The sequence below is a fragment of the Cajanus cajan genome, chromosome 1 (genome assembly GCF_000230855.2).
Source record: "Cajanus cajan strain Asha chromosome 1, NIPB_CcT2T_4, whole genome shotgun sequence".
In the NCBI taxonomy this organism is placed as follows: Eukaryota; Viridiplantae; Streptophyta; class Magnoliopsida; order Fabales; family Fabaceae; genus Cajanus; species Cajanus cajan.
In genome coordinates this window covers 66257780-66278519 of record NC_138517.1, presented here as the reverse complement: position 1 = coordinate 66278519, position 20740 = coordinate 66257780, and the positions used below count along the sequence as shown (strand labels likewise).

The following is a 20740-nucleotide window of genomic DNA, read 5'->3' as shown; positions in this document are numbered from 1 at the left end:
TAATTATTATATATATTTTTATATTTTTATAGCGGTCTGGACATACCAAAATGAGAGGGATCCAAAAATAGTATAAGTATAAGATTGTACTTAAATGAATTAATTTGTACTACTTATACTGATAACATGCATTAGCTTTTCTGTAGCCTATCTCATCAGAACTCCACAGTTAAGCGTGCTTGATCTGGAGTAGTATAGGGATGGGTGACCTTCTGGGAAGTTTTCCAGAAAATGTGCAATAAGGACAAAACATGTTGAAAAGTGAAGTGTAATGAAATAGCATCCTTGAGAGGCCAAATATGAGGGTTATTACATTAATAAATTTATTAAAATTAAATAAAAATTTCCTGAAAGTTATCTACGGAAAATTTCGTAGATAACATTATCTATGGAAAATTTCGTAGATAACGTTACCTACAGAAAATTCCTTAGATAACATTACCTACGGAAAATTCCTTAGATAACATTACCTACGGAAAATTCCGTAGATAACGTTACCTATGGAAAATTTTGTAGATAAATGTTCCGTAGATAACGTTATCTACAACCATATTATCTACAGATTTTTTTCGGTAGATAATTGACACTTATCTACGGATTTTTCATGTTTATCTACGGATTTTTCCATAGATAATCTTGAATTTTCTTGTAGTAGCAACTTCTAAGCAACATATTTTTATAAAGAACAAATCTTTTTCTTGGGGAACATGTTTATTTATTGCTACTACATTTGTTGCCATGTTGTTGCATAATCTATTTTGCAAATGACTAATGTTCAAAACCATTTTTAGAAAAATAATTTAAGCTCTAGCACTCAAAAGCATCAACTTCTAAAGGTATAATCAACACCAATAATCAGAAGTAGATGCTTCTGAGCAACACATTTTTACAAAGAAATGATGATTAAAGAGCATAAGAATTCAACCTCTTTCTTGTATGCTAACATTTATTTCAATTGGTATTAGAGCTTGACTCCTAGAGTTGAGCACACTTAATAATGTAGGAGAAAAGATCTTGAAGAAGTGATGGCTATGCAACTCTCAGATGTATTTATTTTATTTCATTAGTTTTCTATATATTATTTTTATCAATTTAACTAAGAAAAGCAACGATTTGATGTGTTTGGATGGATTGGAGAAGCTTGTGATTCCACAAAGTGTAGAATTTATGGCAACATTGGGTGTAACTTCATTGGTGTTAGGTGGAAAAGAACAGTACTTCATGCTAAGTATTAAGGGAGTCACAATGAGTGCAATGATGCTAGAGAGGTCTTTGACTTCTCTACATTCGAGCAAGATCAAGGTGACTCGCTTGACGTCATTTTTACATCATTTTCGAGTGAAGATGACATCGAGCATGATCTAGATCATGTCGGATAGGTTGGTTCTAAACGACTGTCTAACTCGCCAACGTTAGGCGTGTGGTGCTCCATGCCTAGCTCAAATCAAGCAAAGAGGTCCCTAGTCTCTCAATGCTAGGCATAGGTAGTACAATGTCGAGTGTGAATATGGCAAAGAGATCCCATATCTCTTTGCACTAGGCGTGAGTCTAACCTCATCAAGCATCATGCCATTATTATATATAGCTATGTTTATAAAAATAATTTGGCAATGGAGGAGCTTGTTAAGAATGATTAGTGCTAGAATTAAAAGAAAAGAATAAAAAAGTAGTAATCATGAATAAAAGTAATTGAAAAGAGAAAGATATGAGGAAGGACAATAGGTGTATGAAATCAAGTATAAGTTGCATTATAAAGTGATTGAGTAATAGTGATGTTATGATACTAATTTGGTAAGGATGGTATTGAGAAAGATGATGATATATGAGATAATGAAAATGACATTATAATGATGTATATTGAGGCAATATGAAGATGATGTTGAACATGTAAGTTCAACCTATGATTGAAAATGAAGAGGTCCAAGCAAGGCTTGGTGTGTTGTGGAAAAGTCCAAGGTTGAGATCTAGCAAGAATCACCACATGGTGTGTGTAGAGTCCATGCGCTCATGCTTTATTTGCAAGGTAGTGTGAGTCTATGCAGGAGAATCTCTATAGTCATCTACCTAGACCTTAAGGGTCTTATGGTAGGGAGCCTCTAACATGTAAGATAATCATGGCCTACTATAATACTTTGACTAGATTCTAATAGACATCCTCTACTTAAGAGTGGGTTGACGGGGTCACCTAGTGTGTGGTGATTCCATTTCATGACTTCTAGGCTGCCTTGAGTTAGTGATGAGGAAGAGATTGATATCACATGTATATATAATCAAGTACATGCATTTGCAAGAGATTGAGATATCTTGAATAAGATGAATGATTGTTATTGATGAATGAAAGTGGAGTGATAAATTTATTGGGTTGAGTTTGACTTTAAATTGTTCAGATAATATCTTAATTTGATCCTTAATAAAAACAATCATTAACTAGACTTTATTTACCTCCTAGTCGAGGCAAGTTAATTTAAGATGAAACCTTGAGTCACTTTGAAACATGCATAGACTAATAGAAACTTTTAATTAATAAACTAAGTTAAGATAGTGAGTGTCTTCACTCTCCCGTGAATATGATAACGTTATCTGCTAGAAGACGGGCTGAGAAGGCAAGTTATAGGATTGGAGTCCAACCATGTAATTTGATCCAATACTTCTCCATGTGCTACTTTTTCTTCTCCTCTTTGCTAATTAATAAGCTCTTAAAATCACGCAATTGTTGAGCAAAATATCTCATCCTAAAATTATCGAAACCGACAAAAACAGTGTATTACTACATATCAATCCTTTCCACACACCACACAACACCTTCATAAATAAAGATTGAGAAGCATATATAAGCTGATCAATTTCATAAGGATTCTGGACATATATTAAATAATATATATTAAATTCATAATAGTTGAGGGATAGAAAAAGCAATTGACTATTTTGACAGAAAAGAGTGAGAAAAGAAAGACAAATGTCAAAGAGTTTACTGTTTACAAATAGACTCGTAATAGTTTCACTTTTCACACTTACTAAAACACCAAATCTAGTTTTTGAAAAAGATTAAATAAACTAAGATTTAGTTTTACTAGAACTGATAGAGATGTAAAAAAATAAAAGATATTAGGCGGCAAAGTGAGGAAAACTGAAATACTCTAATATCCAATGAAATGATAAACAAGCACTAAGGAGTTTTGGAAATAATTCTCTTAGCCACGTATCGATATATTGTTAAGTTCAACACGGCTCACACATTCCTTTAACCAAGAACTCCAGCAAGTATGAACCGACAATGATATTTCACTTATTAAATTGAAGAACATGCAAATACTACAAGACAAAAGAATAATCTGTTAGGTATCTAAGATTTTTCTTTAAAAAAGATAACGGGAGGAAAATTAACCTTTCATATGTCTTCTTCAAACCATTTAGACAAAATGCATTCCTGCTCACTTGTCCAGTTTGGCCAAATTAGACCTTGCAAGGTCCGATGGATTTGAACCAACGAGCTTTTGAACCTACAGAACACAAAATATAAATATAACTAGTTAAACTCAAATTCAATGCCCCTACAAGTACTTTCAATTATTTGCCCTCTGATAAAAAGATCTCATTATTGGATAAAGTGCAACACAGACAGTGCCTTCTCCACCTTCTCTTCTTCAACAGCATGCAGGATCATCTTTAGAGACAGCAGAGCCAACCTGGTGGTATGCCTAGCCGAGTCAGTAGTAGCCAAATCAGCACTGGAAGCAGAAGTGTTGGCCATTATTCATGTAGTGCAGATTACTCGGAGTCATGTCTGGATGTCGCTTTGGATAGAGATAGATTCACTTCTAGCCATCAGAGCCTTCTTTTACCCTTCATTAGTTCCTTGTAGTTTGTATGTACAGTGAATGAACATGTTATTCCATGTTAGGTAGATGAGATTACGTTTCTCTCATATCTTCAGAGAGGGAAATGGATGCGCCACTACTACAGGATGTATTATCTACATCGGTTCTGGAAGGTAATCTACATCGGTTATAAAACCGATGTAGAATAGAGAGACTTAGTAATACAAAGACTTCTACATTAGTTTTAAAACCGATGTAGATTTATACATAATCTACATCGATTGTCAGAAAAACCGATGTAAATTTGCGTTCAAATCTACATCGATTCTAAGTAAAATCGATGTAGATTTGACCACATTTCTACATCGGTTATACCAACAACCGATGTAGATGTGTACTCAAATCTATATCGGTTCTATTTGAAACCGATGTAGATTTCATTTAAAAAAAAAAGTTCAATTATTTTTTTAGATTCTTTCTAGGGTACCTGTATAAACATTTTATTTATAACACCAAACCAAAACCCACGATAAAATTGTTGAGTTTTGTAATAACTACTTTAAAAGTCATTCATAGTATAATTTGTAAATCTAATTGACTGAGTGTGTGTGTCTCGTGCTTCTTTAATTCTATTTGAGGTAACTTTCTTTCAGTGGTACAACAAAAAAAGAATCATTTGTTGTATGAGAAAATATTACATAACTATGATGGGATCCTTGCTGCAGGAATTTGGCATCTAAGAGCCGCTGTAAGATGAGCAATTCCCTCTGTGAGTTGCTATGGCACGACTCATTGACCATATCACTTCATTGTTATCCCATGTCAATCCTAGCTTCCACCCTGGTTTGTCTATATAGAGATATAGATAGTAGTTTTGAAGGGTCACCTTTGCCTGCACAAAATTCAAGCTACTTGTGATTCATAACTTTTTGTTATATGTTACAAGATAGTAGAACTTAATCATTTAGTTAGTGTTAAAAAAATTCAACTCCAAATGCCTTTATTCAGTGTAATTTGCAAACCAAATCTGTAGTCTATTTGTGTATCAATGACCAAGTTGATTGGAAATTTTTAATTTTCATTGTATAATGTATCTATCAATAATTCCTGAAGCTCCTAGATAATTTTTGGTACACTTAATTTGTTGAGCATAACTCTGAAGCTACTAAGTGTGTGGTTGGAAAATCAAATTGCGGTTTAAGCCTGTGATTGTGAGAATAAGTGATAGGATGAAATTTCAAACCATTTTTAGGATCATATGAGCAAATTGAATTATCATTAGATAGGACAATTCTATTCCTGCAGCCATTGTGTATTGAATTTTGATGTTGTTTCTGTTCAAATCCTAGCTAGTAGTCACTAATGCAATCAACTCTGCTGTCATAACTATTGAATGAAAAAAAACTAAAACAAGAACTTAAGATTAACATGTGTATTACCAAGGCAGGCAAAACCTGCAGCTAAAAAAGCCAATCCTGCTACAGTAAGGAAGTTGTTGTATGAAGCAATGTGTACATGCAATTTTCCCTAATCCTCCTTTATGATCTTGATACCCTTTTTCGTATCCTCAACATCACAAGCATGAGCATGGATCTCCCTTAAACAGTTTTGGAACCTTCCTCCAGAAACAGAAATCTCCTACACTAACCATCATAACCAAATTCCATGAATCAAAAACCGGAAGAAATAGAAAAAAAATCTCTACGCCAGCCAGCATCTAGGCACAACTAGAAAACAGAAATTAGAAACAAATCTAGAAACAAGAAGTTGCCATTGGTACACCAAGTAAGGAGCAAGTAATGACACGAGATAAAAAGCGATGTAAGAAAATTTGCCTAACAGTTCGATGACTAAGCATTTGGAATAAACTATTCATCAAACACCAAAACGAGAACAAAAATAAAATGACTTAAGAAAATAAAATAAACCAACATCTCCCACGAGTTAAAATCACAAAAAAAACTTCTAAAAAAGTTGAGACACATGGAAGAAGTTCAATTAATTTATTTCATCTCGTTAATTTATTTCCTTTTCTTCACTTATAAGTATGCGTTAACTGATTGGTCCAACATTGCTATTTAGTGCTAGCCTGATTGTTTCTAGTAGGGGTGATCAAGTTTGGTTTTTAGACAGAAACTCCTCTGAACCTAATAGGCTCACAAATTTAATTAAACAAAACAAGATACTGGATTATATTAGAAATTTAATTGGTTCATAGGCCAAGTTCAAACACATAATGACAAATAGAATGTTTCCCCTTAACAATGTGTCTCCTCTCTGACTTCCTCTACAGTATATACTAAATAATAATTGTCACATGTATAGAATAACTACCTAATAACACCAAACAATAACTACACTCCACTGAAACTAAACAATAACTGCCACTCGCAGAGCACATCCTTAACACTTTCTTCACAGGAAGTATAACAATTTAAAAGGATACAAGTAATCTCAACTTTCATGATATTGAGTTAATTCTTTCTTCAACCATTGTTTCAGTATTTACTTTTCATGGTAAATCCACTCGCAGGTGTTAATAGTACACTGACATCAGTATCCGCAGAAGAATAATATTGAGGGTTTAGGAGAAAATAAAGGCAGAAAATTGTTTTGGAGTTATATTATAAATAATCCTAATTAAACTAAAAATCATGCTCTATTTCTAAATTTTTCTAAAAAGAAGGTTGTCCATTGACTATGAATGTCTTCCAATTTGGTTTCTGGCAATGGTGCAACATCATCAAAAAGCTGTAACATACAGTATAATATATTAGTTACATAAAAATCATGTAAATAAATTAATTAATGATAGTAAAAGTAAAAGAATTACATTACCTCAATCCAGTCATTTGTTACTTCCCCTTCAATTATGTCTAACATCCAATTCATCACATAATATCCACATTCATAACCTCCTTGTTGTTGATTACTCTAAAATGAAAATTAGATCGAGTTGTATAAGTAATTTTTAATTTAAGCTAATAAAAACATTTTAGGCATATTGAAGTTACAAATCAATTACCATGGGATAAATGCAATCTAGGTTCTTTAGTTGTGCTGTAGATCTACCCCCTATGACATTATAGACAACCATAACACTAAGAAAACAAATGAATCTAAGTTACATGGTTAAAATTTATAACAGAGAGCATAAAATAAATACCTGTTACAAACTAAATTTTACCTTTTAATTAAATTTTTGATTTGAACATTTGGCTTATGATGGAAAGAACAAAACCAAACAGCAACATTCTTTGTCGGACAGAGAACCAATAACTTCCAATGATTTCTACATTTAGGCACAATTAGTTATACAATAGATACATAAATACACAAATTAAATGGAGTTCACAAAGATACACTTACTGATCAACGTAAGGAGCAAAGTAAATTTGCTTTGGTGAATTTTGTAACCTTTCAATGAAATAATTTTGAGACTTCGCTTTTTTATTCCCGGATTTTTGAATTGATTGGGGCTCAAGAAATCCATATAAGTCACCATGATTGAGTTCTTCAATTTTACGATTCAAATATCTAAAATACATACAAAAGAAAAAATTAATAGTGAAGGAAATCATAATTAAATAGATAATGACACTAACAATTGTGTACTTACAATATCCATAATTGTATAATTGAGATGTTAAGCATTGCTTCACGTTGTAATAATTCATATATATTTTGAAATGAAATATACAGCGTAAAATCATCATCGCTGGTCCCAAATAGACTTGCAGGACATATCACCTGAAATTGGGAACTTGGGTAAGTAGCAAACTTAAAATATAAATATGTTAAATAGTCTTTATATTAGTTAGTCAAGTCACCTAAAATGGTTGTCCATAAAGTAAGGACTTTGATGCCTCACGTAACCCAGTAATAGGATCACCATTGGGTTCCGAGCTATCAATAGATGGAGCTCGTTTATTTACTCGATAAATATCCTATAGAATAAATGAAACATTAAACATGAATATAAATAAACAATATGTATTTGTAATTAAAGTTATTAATAATGAAAAAATAGGAAAAAATATATACCGTGGTTGAAATAGGTCTGACAAGATGTCTCAGCCACGCAATGAAAGTTTTTAAGGCCTGCCCAACCAGCTGAACCTCTGAAGTAGGTATGGGAACTCGAGCATTAGAATCTCGAACTTCCTCAATGAACACCTTGACCAAATCATTTGTCAAAGGCACGTTGTGTATAGTTGAACTCGCCTCACAAACTCTACCATTGGCCACTACAAGCGAAGGAATCCCCTCAATGCATAACTCACACTTATTGGAGATATCAGCATGAACCTCATCTCTAAAGGGATTACCAGCAACAGTAGCACTTGAAGGAGTTAGGCAACTGCCTTTAGTGCTAACACGAGCCACGATAGCATGATCTACCTCAACTGGAGGAACATCTTGTGACTGTGCAGTACTCATATTAGGGTACTTTTCCATTAAAGTTTGTGTGACCCGTACATATATTTGTTGTGTGAGGGCTTCAAGATCCTGTGGGCTCAATCTAGATAAGGATGACCCCTGTGATAATGGTCCAAAGTAATTACCAATAGTAACACCAACCCCAGCTATACGAACACGACCAGGATGCTCTAGTCATCCAAGGGCAGTATTTAATGTATCCTAACGGCCTTTAGGAATAAATGAACCTTGTGATTCTTGCTCCTCCAACACATTCTACAATAAACAAATTTTGTTTATAATATATCCGTAAATAAAAAAAATATACAATAAATCTTCAAATACATAAAGAGATTAATTTTATAAGAAAATACTTACAATTTTTTGTGCAATTTGATTAGCAGACTCAGAAGTCATCTCTTCAGAGCTTTTTGTGTGAGCCATGTTCCACAACCTATGGCGTGGAGGAGGAGGTGGAGGATCAATCACTACATCCTCACTAGCACCAGATTGTATTGCTACCTCCTTAAGTCGTTTAAGTTCTCTTTTCATATAATTTCTCATAAGTAGCTCATAACCCCCACGAGATAATAGGTGGGGTGCATTATTGAGTTTCTGGATATCCTGCGCTTTTTTTCTTACAAGCTGCAATAATTTAATAAAACAATAATTAAAAGTGAAATAAAAATACAAATTTAATATACATTTTACAAAAAAAATAAACACAATTTACCTTCCAAGAAGGGTCATTCCGAATTTCTTTGAATTTCTCCCATTCTTCAGGTCAATATTATACTCATCACACGGGCCTTTACCCTTGTGTTTCCCATGTACCCATTCCCTGGTAAGATAATACTTGTGTTGCCTAAATTTTGTAGCAACAGTTGAAAGCATTTTACTCTTTAATACTGTAGTATCACTAATGTCATAGAATTCCTACAAAACAATTTTAGATTAAATAATTAATAATAATAACATTAAAAATAATCATAATTTTGTCAAATTATGTAAATATAATGGAAATACCAATATATCCTGCCAAATCATGTTTTTAGTAGTCTGTAGAACTTCTTTCCAAGAAGGAACTAAAATACTAATCTTGTCTCGAGCAAGGGTTCCTAGATAACTTGCAAATTGGACTTTGTTTGGCCTTGAAACTATCCCAGTAGTGGGATTCACATCAAGTGATATTTTCACCTCATTCATGCGCTTACGGGCTAAGTTTTTCATTCGCATCGGCTTCCTCTTTTTCTTAGATATAGTCTGTGAAGCAGGGAGTGTTGGAGCAGTGGAGCCTTGAGAAGCAAGGGAGACTTAAGGAGCAGTGGAGCCTTGAGGAGCAGGGGAGCCTTGAGGAGCAAGGGAGTCTTGTGGATCAAATTGAGTATCCATGTATCTGTTTTGACAAAAATAAAAACCAAGATCAATTGCAAAATAAGTAAATGATGGCAAAAACTAGGAGAAGTGGCAGGTGTTCTTCTCCTCGGATTCACCAAAGATTGGACCTCTTCAATGGAGCTTGGAACCGAATGAAATGACACTTGATTGGATGATGTTCACGGATGGAAATAGCCTAAACTATGGATGGAAGCATCCAAGCTTAAGCAACAAGAGATTGCTCACTTCAAAAGGTAGGAAACTAGGTGAGTTTCTAGGGTTTTGAAGGCACTCTCTCTCAAGGTGACTCTTGAAGAATTTAGCTGAATAATGGTTCATAAAATTCAATATATCAAAAGTGAGTACATTAAAGAGAAGCATCACCTAAATAGGCTTCCGGAAATGCACACTTTGGGCGCCTTATTCAAAGCCTACATGTGGCGCCCAAAATTTGAATTCAAATTTGAAATTTGAATTCAAATTTTGGCTCCCATGTGCTTGGCCGAAAATTTAGGTTCCAAGGTACATCTAGGTTTGATTTGAGAGTCATTTAGGGTTAATTTGAGTGGCACATGTTCAGCCACCCTTGGTGTTAAACATGTGACTCAAATGTAACTTAAATGACTTCCTAATTAAACCTAATTTTAGTCTAAATGGCCTATTTAAGTAATCCTTGTACAATCTTATTCTAATGGCCTAAATAAAATGGCCAATCAAATACAATGGAAAGGAAAAATTACAAGAATGAAAATGAGCCCAATATTGGGTACCAAAAACCCAAAGGCCCATGAAGCCCAAAACTAGGCCCAATAAGCCTAAAGCCTAAAATACTACTCTATGTGGTCCAAAATACAAGACCAAAATATGTGAAACCTATATTAATATAATTTGTACAAAATATAAGAAAAATAGATTTATCAAGATATGGCCCATGTGAAGCTCAAATTGGGCTTTCCAGGCCCATCGGGCCCATTAGGCCTTGACTGGCCCAAACCTTCATGTCTAGCCCACTCCTCTTGGATCTTTTAAGTTGTCACCTCTTGCCTTCCTTAGCATGATTCCATCAGTAAATAAAACTAATTAAAAGCATGAAAAAAATGATAAATAGAATATTAAAGTATACATCAAGATATACATAACTTAATGTGGTAATTAGATAATAATGTTTTCCATATGCCTTTATCATGGTCATTACGCATGAACGTCATCTTGTTCAATTTCTTCGTTGTTAGTAGGCATACGTGTTGAGAAAGAAAAACTCTCCCCAAACTCAACTGTTGAATCGTCAAGATTGTGTACACTTCTACCTTGTAGAACCACAGACCACCTTTCATCAATAGGATCTTTGACATAAAATACTTGTGTTGCTTGGTTTTCCATGATGAAAGGTTCATCCTTATGACCCACCTTGCTAAAGTCTACCATTGTAAATCCTATTTCATCAGTTCGCACACCGATGTTAATATCAACCCACTTGCACTTAAAAACAGGAACTTTAAATGTACTATAACTGATCTCCCAAATGTCTTCAACGACACCATAGTAACTTGTGGATGCCACAACAGGATTTTTATCATTTCTACTAGAAAAATGCATAGATTAAGCCTGAAGAGTAACCCCATTATTTTGCATGGTACTGTTATCATCTTGTGACTTTGTGTAAAATGAAAAATTATTGATATCATATCCAGTATAAGTAAAGACATTATATTTAGGCTCATTTGCAAGACATTTTAATGTGTCAGAAGCATTGTCATCACTAAAGACTTTTTCTTTAAACCATTTTAAGAATGTCTTGTTATGCTCATTGACAATGATTTTTCATTCATTCTAGGGTTATTTTTCTTGAAAAAGGCTTGGTGCTCAGATATGTAAGGGAGAACCTCCTTAGTGTTGTTCAATATATACAAATGTTCTTGAAGTAATTCCTTTCGAAGAATAAATTTAACTTTTATGCCTTTTGTACCCTTGCCTTCAATTCTATCCTCATAACGAGACTTAGGAATCCCTACTGGTTTTTCTTTAGACATGTAATCTAAACAAAATTCAACATCTTCTTCTGCAATGTACCTTTCAACAATAGATGCATCTGGACGATATGGATTCTTGTTATACCTTTTTAAAATCTTCATGTAACGCTTAATTCGGTACATCCATCGTAAATAAATAGGGCCACACAATCTGATCTCCCTAACTAGATGAAAAATCAAGTGAATCATGATATCAAAAAAACTTGGAGGAAAATACATCTCCAATTGACATAGGATAATAATAGACTCATTTTCCAACTCATCCAACTTGTTAGGGTCAATGACTTTAGCACATATAGCATTGAAAAAGAAGCACAAACGAGTTAACACACTTCTAACATTATTAGGAAAAATGCCACGTATAGCCACAGGTAAAAGTTGTTGCATCAAAACGTGACAATCGTGAGATTTTAAGCCAACCAGTTTAAGATCATTCCATGATACAAGGCTCTTAACATTTGAAGAGTATCCTTGTGGAACTTTCACACCTCGTAGGCATTGACAAAAACTTATTTTCTTTTTTCTTGACAAAGTATGACATGCTGGAGGCAAATATGTACGCTTACCTTCTAACTTTGGATGTAACTGTTCATGTATACCTATCTCTAACAAATCTTGACGAGCATTGAGTCCATCCTTTGTCTTGCCTTTAATGTTTAAAAGTGTGCCTATTACACTATCACATACATTTTTTCTCCACATGCATAACATCTATGCAGTATCTAACATCTAGATGGCGCTAATATGGAAGATAAAAAAATATGGACCTCTTCTTCCACAACTTCTTCTCAATTGACTTCTTTTGGGTCTTTCCAAATATAATATTTATGTCCTTCACCTAATCATAAACTTGGTCACCAGTTAAGGGTGTGGGTGCAATTTCATGTTCTTGACATCCATTAAAAGCTTTTTTCAATCTTTGATATGGGTGATTAGGTTTGAGAAATTTTCGATGCCTAGTGTAGACCGTTTTCTTTCCATGCTTCAATTGTAGGTAGCTTGTTTGTTTTTCACAGATAGGGCATGCGTGATGTCCTTTAACACTATATCCACTCAAGTTCCCATATGCCGGAAAATCATTAATAGTACAAAATATTATTGCTTGTAGCTTGAAACTCTGTTGACGATACCCATCAAACACATCAACCCCTTCTTCCCACAAAATTCTCAAGTCCTCGATCAAAGGACTTAGGTAAACATCTATGTCAGTTCTTGATTGTTTTGGGCTTGCAATCATCATACACAATATTACATATTTTCTCTTCATGCATAACCAAGGAGGAAAATTGTAAATTGAAAGGAGAACAGGCCATGAACTATGGTTGGTGCTTAAGTTTCCAAAAGGATTCATTCCATCTAAAGCAAGGTCGAGCCTAAGGTTTCTTGCCTCACTACCAAAATGTGGAAACAAACCATCAATTTTTTTCCATTGTGGGGAATCAGCTGGATGGCGAAGCATGCCATCACATTTTCTATTGTCTGCATGCCATGCAAAGTTCATTGCATCAGTTGCAATAGCAAACAATCGCTTGAACCTTGGAATAATTGGAAGATACCATAACACCTTCGCTGGAGGCCCCTTGTCAATTACATCTTCATCATTACTACGACCATCATCCTTCACTTTGTACCGTGACAACCCACAACGAGGACATTTGTGCAATGATTCAAACTCTTTTCTGTACAATATGCAATCATTAGGACATGCATGTATTTTCTTATATTGTAGACCCATCAGACACAAAACCTTTTTCGCCTCATAATGACGATCTGGCAACGTGTTGTCTTTTGGAAGCATTAACTTCAACAACTGAAGCAACTCTGTAAAACTTTTATCACTCCACCCATATTTTGCCTTCAAGTTCATTAATCTCAACACTGCTGATAATCGTGTGAAGGTTGTACAATCATGAAACAAAGGTGTCTCTGAGTCAGTTTTTAAAGTATCATACACATGTGATTGTGCTTGCTGGAAAAACTCGTCCCACATCATGAATCATGTCTTCTATTTGATCTTCCATTTCTACATCACCTTGCTCAGTTTGGGCCATAGTTTAAGTTTTTTTATCTTCATCCCATATCCATGTTTTATAGCTCATTAAAAACCCATCACAAATAAGATGGTCTCATATTTCGTCAATTACACGTCGTCTCCCATTTAAACAATTAACACAAGGAAAATAAAATTTTCCATTCAAATCTGCTCGATTTTGTTGAGCGAATTCCAAAAACTGTTCAACCCCATTTTGATACTCATCAATGATTCTTCTTGCATTTATCCAACTACGATCCATTTTTCTTCTTCTATGAGACAAATTTATTTGCACAATTGAGTATTTAGGGTCTCTCTATATAGTAGAAGAGCAAACCATACACTAATTCAATGTTATTTAAACCTATTATTTCATTTATCTAAGTGGGTATAAGATCCAAATATAAGTCATCTTATTTCATCAACTACATAAATAAAATTCATCTCATTTCTTCAACTAGATAAATAAACTACATAAATATAATTGAGTTTAAGGTACCTTACTAAGAAGATATCACAAACTAGATGTGTTGACTAATGGATGTCAAGAAGAGAAGTATCACCCTCTGCACACTTCCTGCCAAATCAAAATCAAGTTTAAGATTTATGTGACTACATATGTGTCTTCTCATTATGAAGTTTAGATAATCATTGGTTGAACAAAAATGCACCAATGAGATGTGAAAAGTAGAAGCTTAAGTTCAAACCTTATTTAACTTAATAATAAAAATATATGACCATTTTTTGGGTAGTTCTAATTAACAAGTTTAGTTTTTGAAAAATGTTTATGGAAACACCCTATCTGTAAGTGTCCCATTGTTCAACTAAGCCATACTACTCTGATCCTACATCTGTTCTTTAAAATGTTTGACTTGTTCCTATGTTGTCTTTTTGGAGGATGAAAATTAGTGTAATCTTGACCTTACCATATAGTATCATTATTAATTTAGTGTCGTATTCTAATATAATCTTTACCTCACTATACAATTAATCTCTTTTAAGCTGTTACATATCAATTCATGATGATTTGTTTTTTATGCCTTGTGGTTAGAGCTTGAGCAAAAGGGTTAGACAATCTTGCCATACATTTTAAGTCCTAAAACTTTTTTACTTCTTTACTATTGTTCTCTCTCTCTCTCTGGTTCTTACTCCTTTTCCCCACTTTCTGAAAGTAGCTATTAAATTGTTAGATGTAGTGATGCGTGAAATCTGTGACATGATTACCACATGATAAATAAGTGCATGTTGCAGATCATCTATACTGTGTATATCTCCATATATTAATGTTCTTAATGGTTACCCACTAGAATATTCAAGCAACTATAACTTCAAATATAAAGCATTGGAATCATGATAATTAGATAAAATAATTATTGATTTCAGTCAGAACTTGTTTCTAAATTTTATCAGGAATTGTCATAAAGTTGCCTCAGAGCTGCTCAGAATTGAGTTTGGGCAACATTGCTGGTTTATCTAGTGTGAAGTTTTACTTGATGTCAATGCTCAATTTATCCTTTTGTTAAAACTGAACCTGAACAATGATAGAAAGCATTCCTCCACTTCTGTACTTTTCTTCTCCCTCAATAAATACTTTTAATACAAGAGGGAAAGAAAGGAAGAACTAAAACTTGCAGATTCATTCAGATAATTTTGAACTGATCAACTATTAATTAGGTAGGATATATAAGACTATCAAAAAAAATTTGCATGTTATAGTCTTGCAGAATGTAGAGTTGTAAAATATGATTTATTCAATTCTTTCAAACACTTAGCTGGTACATTTCTCTGTGCTGTGTTGTTTTCTGGTAACAAAGTACTAGATCATGTTCTGGGGTTCAGTTACTACTTACTAAGGGGTGTTTGGTTTTTTTTTTACTATGTGATGATTACAATAATAACAACTTAATTTAATTCTGATTCTCATTTTCAATTTCTTGAGATTGAAATGCTAAAAGAACAAAGTATTGGGTTGTTTGGTTTCAGTTCTTAAAAAAAATCTTAGTAAATAAAAGATAATTTATTTGGATGATTGGTAGTTTTACTATAACTTCTTAACATTATTCTCGAAGCTTCAATCTAAAAATCAAAAGGAAGAAAACGCTTTCATACCATTCTTCCAAAAATACTGGAAATTGGCAATGACAATTGTGTAAATAAAGGATTTCATTAATTGCAAATTCACAATGAAAACAACCTGTCTCTTCCAATTTTTCCTATTTCATGGCTACAAGAAAATTCTTTTCCAATAATAAGAGGTCCACACTTATAATTAGGAGCAATTGGTGGGCGTGAGGTTGTGTTTATAATGCAATGAAGAATACAGAATAATTATGGAAAAGAAATCAAATCAATTAACTAAACATCAATCCAAGATTCCAAGTGATTCAATTCGTATGACAGGACCTATCATTGTTCAAATCAAAATTATATGCTCTGTGTATAGTTCTGTTAATTCAAAATTAACTACATAATTACCTACAATTCAATAACAAAAGAATAGGATTCAGAGTAATTATCAATCAATCAATACATGATCTAAGACAATGCTACTAATTTAACATTTGTGAAATAGGCAAAATAACCTTGCTGCCTCATTTGCCAAAAATCAATCATATGCCCAAGTCACCAGCAACATTCCAGCATTTATAATTTATTAGTACATTATAAAATTGGAAGGTAAAGGTTCTAAATTTACCTTTTCAATAGTGGAATGAATTTGTTGTAAAGGAGTTCCAAGCTGATTCTGATTTCCAAACAGGTTGGTTGCACCACTTGATTTTTTCTTATCTCTTTTCAGGAAAAAGTTGGAAAGTAAGGAGAGACCTTTCAATTATCCTGCTAAGATGAAGAACAACAACTTTCATCTCTTAATCATCAGTCAATACATGATCTTAACCTAAATAGATTCATGAAAATAACCACTTTTACATACAAATACAAACAGAAAACCTGAATCGATTACAAACAACCATGTTTTTCAATTATTAACTATAGTCAATATCATGGATGCTATGAATGATCTTTTAAATGATGCTTGCAACTTATTTACCTAACTGATATTTTTAGGACCACCATCAAGTTTAATATATGTGTAGTTATGGAAAATAAATGACTTAATGGTTTCAATTTTTGGCAAACCACCTTCAGAGCCTGTACCTTTTTTAATCTTCCTACTTCCAGCGGCATGCTTCAGTTGGTTTCTTGGTAGTTCAAATTATGGCCTGAAAATTTTGCAGCAACAACGTTCAGACATTTTGCAAAAAATGTTATGATTACATCAATTGACAATAAACATGGAAAGCAAAAGGGCATCTTAATTAATAATAAAAAAACACACCTTTCCTTCTATGGCAAGATACAGGGAAAGAATTTGTTCTACTGGTTTCAGAACCACAAAGCTAAGGATAGGCAGAAACTCAGAAGGAAACTCACCAACCAACTGCAGCTACAGCAGCAGCAACAAGTTGATTAGGCTAATTTATTTAAATTTTGTTCGACCAGAAAATTTGTTTATATATATGTTTTATATAAGGATAGTGCAACTTTCTAGTGCAGTAAAAGAAATCATATCTACACTTTTAAGAGGTTTAGTTTATTTGGCTGAACCACATAATCATAACAGGGCACTAAGCTAAGACCATGGTCAGTTTGGCACAAATAGGGGAAATCTACTATTAATATGTGAAGCATATGCAGAACAACTCATTACCAAAAAATATGGGAAATCTACTATTAATATGTGAAGCATATGCATAACAAACAAAGTCAAGAGTTTGTCTTGTGGGCCCTTCAAAACAGAACTTTTTTTATTTTTGTACACAAGTGAGGGGTTGTTTCCACGACACAAGATAGGGAAGGCTAACACAATATAAAATTGTGATTTTCTGCCTTTTTTGTGGAATTGTATACGGAAGTCTTTTGATAATAACCATCGTTTATGGCAAAAATGACACAGGAAGAAGGATGAAGAAGGTCTTTCCTTGTAATTACAAGAGTTGTGATCTTACACTGATTCCTTTGGCTATATTGCTCACCTCTTTTGCTATGTAAGTAGTCATCCTTATCTCTAGGCTATATAAAAATGATATTTCTGAATAGGAGCATTTTTTACTTCTTTTCCTTCCAAACCTTGTTTCGAATATAAACCAGTCTATAACAGTTGTTGAAAGACTTATTTTTAAGGTTTTAGATTGTGGTTACCATAGTGCGATTGTTAATGATGTAGAAAATTGTGGACAAATGCAACTGCTGCAATTGTAATTAAGACTCAAAAAACCTTGACATTGACCAATTTTTGAAACTTTAGGCAATAATTAAAATAGTCTTCCAAATTGAAATGAAATTGTCTTTTGCTTAAATTTATTATAGACTAGGTAGTGGCTATCTAAAACCACAACTTGAACTGTGGATATAAATACAAAGAATGGCATGAGCTGTGCAATATTAGTACCATAAAATCTTGGCTTTTCCTCAAGTGATGTATGCATGTATGCATGGCTCTTGATTTTGTAGAGCTACAAGTGGACTAGTTTTTGCTGGGAGTGCAAGGTTCCACTCTGAAGCGAAAACTTTAGTTAATATCATAATCTAGACAGCGAATGAGGCATCAGAAACGATACACAACACAACAGGACCATTAAAGGGCATGGAAAGTAACTTTATGGAAGCCAATGTCAGTTCTGAGGATTCTGTAATTCTTGACTCAACAACTGACAGACTTGATGATGCATCTGCAAACATCGAAAAGCAAGCTAGGAAAAATAGGCGGCTAATTGACAAGGGCTTGAAACTAGTGTAAGACTCCCCCCATCTCTCCTATTCCTGATGCAATGCGAAATGAATAACACATTTGTGGAAATAAGGAATTCTTTTTAATTGCAGGTTTGTAATTACCACCGTGATTATAAGCTTGAACTTGGTTGCTGTAATAGCTTTCATAGGAATTTTTTTGGTGTTCTATATGCTTAACATCAATGACTTCTATCTTTAGATTCATGAGAATTTCAAATCTGTACATCCTGTTTTTGATTTTCTACACATGATGCATGATTCTCATAGAATGTTGAAATCTTCTTAGAACAGTTTCTGGAGTACTAAGGTTACCGCGGGCACTATACATGTAAACAAACTAAATTGATTAGCTTGAAGCTATAGAAGCAACCAGCAGTATTTTTTTGTCTATGTATATGATATATGGCAACTCTAACATGGTTTTATTGTCTTACTTTTCTTTTTCCACAGGCTTCTTGTATTATGCTAGTTGATGACAATGATATGCTGGATATTCTTTGGAGTCTATTTCTTCTTAGAAAAGTAAATCCAAGCCCTTTCTGAAATTTGAACTAAATAGTTTGATTAGTTTACATTTTTCTCCTACGATAAATATGTTAGGTAGAAGTTTGAGTTTAATTGTGAAGAGTTCCTTTTTATTGTAGATTTTCTAGTGATGTATGCACAGCTCTTAACAACTTTCAAGAAAATCCCTATAACAACAGAAATATAATATATATAAAAAATATAATATATACATAAGAAATGACAGAAATTCGGATAAAAACATTTATATGAACAAAACCTTAGAAGTCTTGTACAATGTTGATATAGCGACAAATAGCCAAACCTTTACTTGTGTGACTTCTTCAGCTTGTTTGTGTTGTTCTGCACAGTAACCGCATTTTGTAGCGAGGAAGATGTATCACTACGATTCAGTCTAAAAGGAAGAAGAATCCTTTTAGGGTTTACATCGTTAAACCCTAAACTAATTGAAAATAGGGGGACAAAGCAGATGAGACTCACCCAAACCTTAAACGATTTAGGGTTCCTTGCGCGCACGATTTCAACAATGGTGCTGAAGCTTTTGCAGAAGAAGATGATGCTTCCAGAGACACTTCTTCGGGGGGAAATGGCTCGCGTTGGTCACCAAAAAACGAAACTTGATGGTGCTTAAGCTTATATGACAATGGAGATTCTGGGGCGTGCGTAGTTTTGGTGTTCAAGAAGATGCTTAATGTTCTTCTCATGGAGAAGGGGCGCGAACGCGAGGGTGAATATGGGCCTCAATACTACATCGATTCCTGAGTGAACCTATGTAGATATATTTGTAATTAATCACAAAAATACCGCGCATTCAAAACGACATCGGTCCCACCCTAAACGATGTAAAACGTTCATCATTTACATCATTCTCCTCCATAATCGATGTAGATATGCTTTACATTGTATTCTTATTTACAATTATGCCACCGCCTTCATTTTTTACATCGTTTCTACCTGAACCGATGCAGAATTGATGATGTTGAACAGTAGCTTTGTAGTAGTCGCCGATAGTCTAGCTAGTTTTGGCCTTAGACACATTGGCTATTATTGGTGGTTTTCCGTTCCATCTTGTATCATGACTGCTTATTCTAGGGATCATGGTGGTCTTCCCCACTTTAGAGTATCTTAGGATGGGATGTGACAAACATTTGTACTTGTATTTCTTTCATTTCTTTATCATTTAGTGTATTTCTGATATGCTGCAGATGATTGGTATGGACTGAGGTGCTAATCTAGTTAGGATCTCTCTTCCACATAGTGGTGCCTTAGCATATCTATCTTTTTTATAAAAAAAAAATAGTACATAACTGAGTTTGATACCACATCTTAAATTAAAACATTCAAATATTATAGATTGGTGAATCTTTTTCACTTCTATATAATTGAATCTGATATGAGATTTTCATCCATATTTAAACTCCAACACATACTCACTCATGCATAGTCATAAAAAGCTAATGACTTAATTTAAACTCCATCTTTCTTGTCTTGTCTCATTTAATCCACCATTTGGTGTAGCTTCCTTAAATTGTTCTTTTTCATTTTTTACCAAATTATTCCAACAACTATCAGGTGTGTTGAGTGCTTCTTTAAAGGTGTGGAAGGCCAAGTTACAAGGCAAGCATCTTGGAATGTTTGTGGAGTGATAAGTGTTATGATTTCATTAAGTTTATGGCCTAGTTTGAAGCACTTATATCAATTTTCCTTGCTTTAGACTTTGTTTTTAACTCAAAACATATCTAAATTGT

General features: G+C 33.7%; 1 protein-coding gene across 33 annotated transcripts; it reads right to left on the bottom strand.

Moving 5' to 3' along the window:
* Positions 1–3118: 3118 nt before the first annotated feature.
* On the bottom strand, positions 3119–19819 carry LOC109816744 (uncharacterized). 33 transcript variants are annotated; one of them, XM_083061659.1, is made up of 20 exons: positions 19473–19812; positions 19297–19386; positions 17014–17121; positions 16833–16897; positions 16372–16511; positions 14176–14253; positions 9264–13948; positions 8971–9173; positions 8616–8882; positions 7863–8513; positions 7649–7765; positions 7438–7568; positions 7188–7355; positions 7006–7110; positions 6844–6893; positions 6657–6752; positions 5258–6569; positions 3635–4710; positions 3386–3500; positions 3119–3312 (listed from the first exon to the last, which is right to left on the bottom strand). In XM_083061659.1, exon 7 carries the CDS (start codon positions 13635–13637, stop codon positions 12483–12485), a length of 1155 nt encoding a protein of 384 aa, XP_082917785.1. In that variant the 5' UTR covers positions 13638–13948; positions 14176–14253; positions 16372–16511; positions 16833–16897; positions 17014–17121; positions 19297–19386; positions 19473–19812; the 3' UTR covers positions 3119–3312; positions 3386–3500; positions 3635–4710; positions 5258–6569; positions 6657–6752; positions 6844–6893; positions 7006–7110; positions 7188–7355; positions 7438–7568; positions 7649–7765; positions 7863–8513; positions 8616–8882; positions 8971–9173; positions 9264–12482. The 33 variants fall into 33 exon arrangements, with proteins under 33 accessions (XP_082917785.1, XP_082917802.1, XP_082917781.1 ...); XM_083061676.1 differs by adding an exon at positions 18127–18232 and having other exon boundaries at positions 3119–4710; positions 19473–19815; XM_083061655.1 differs by having other exon boundaries at positions 3386–4710.
* Positions 19820–20740: the final 921 nt, after the last annotated feature.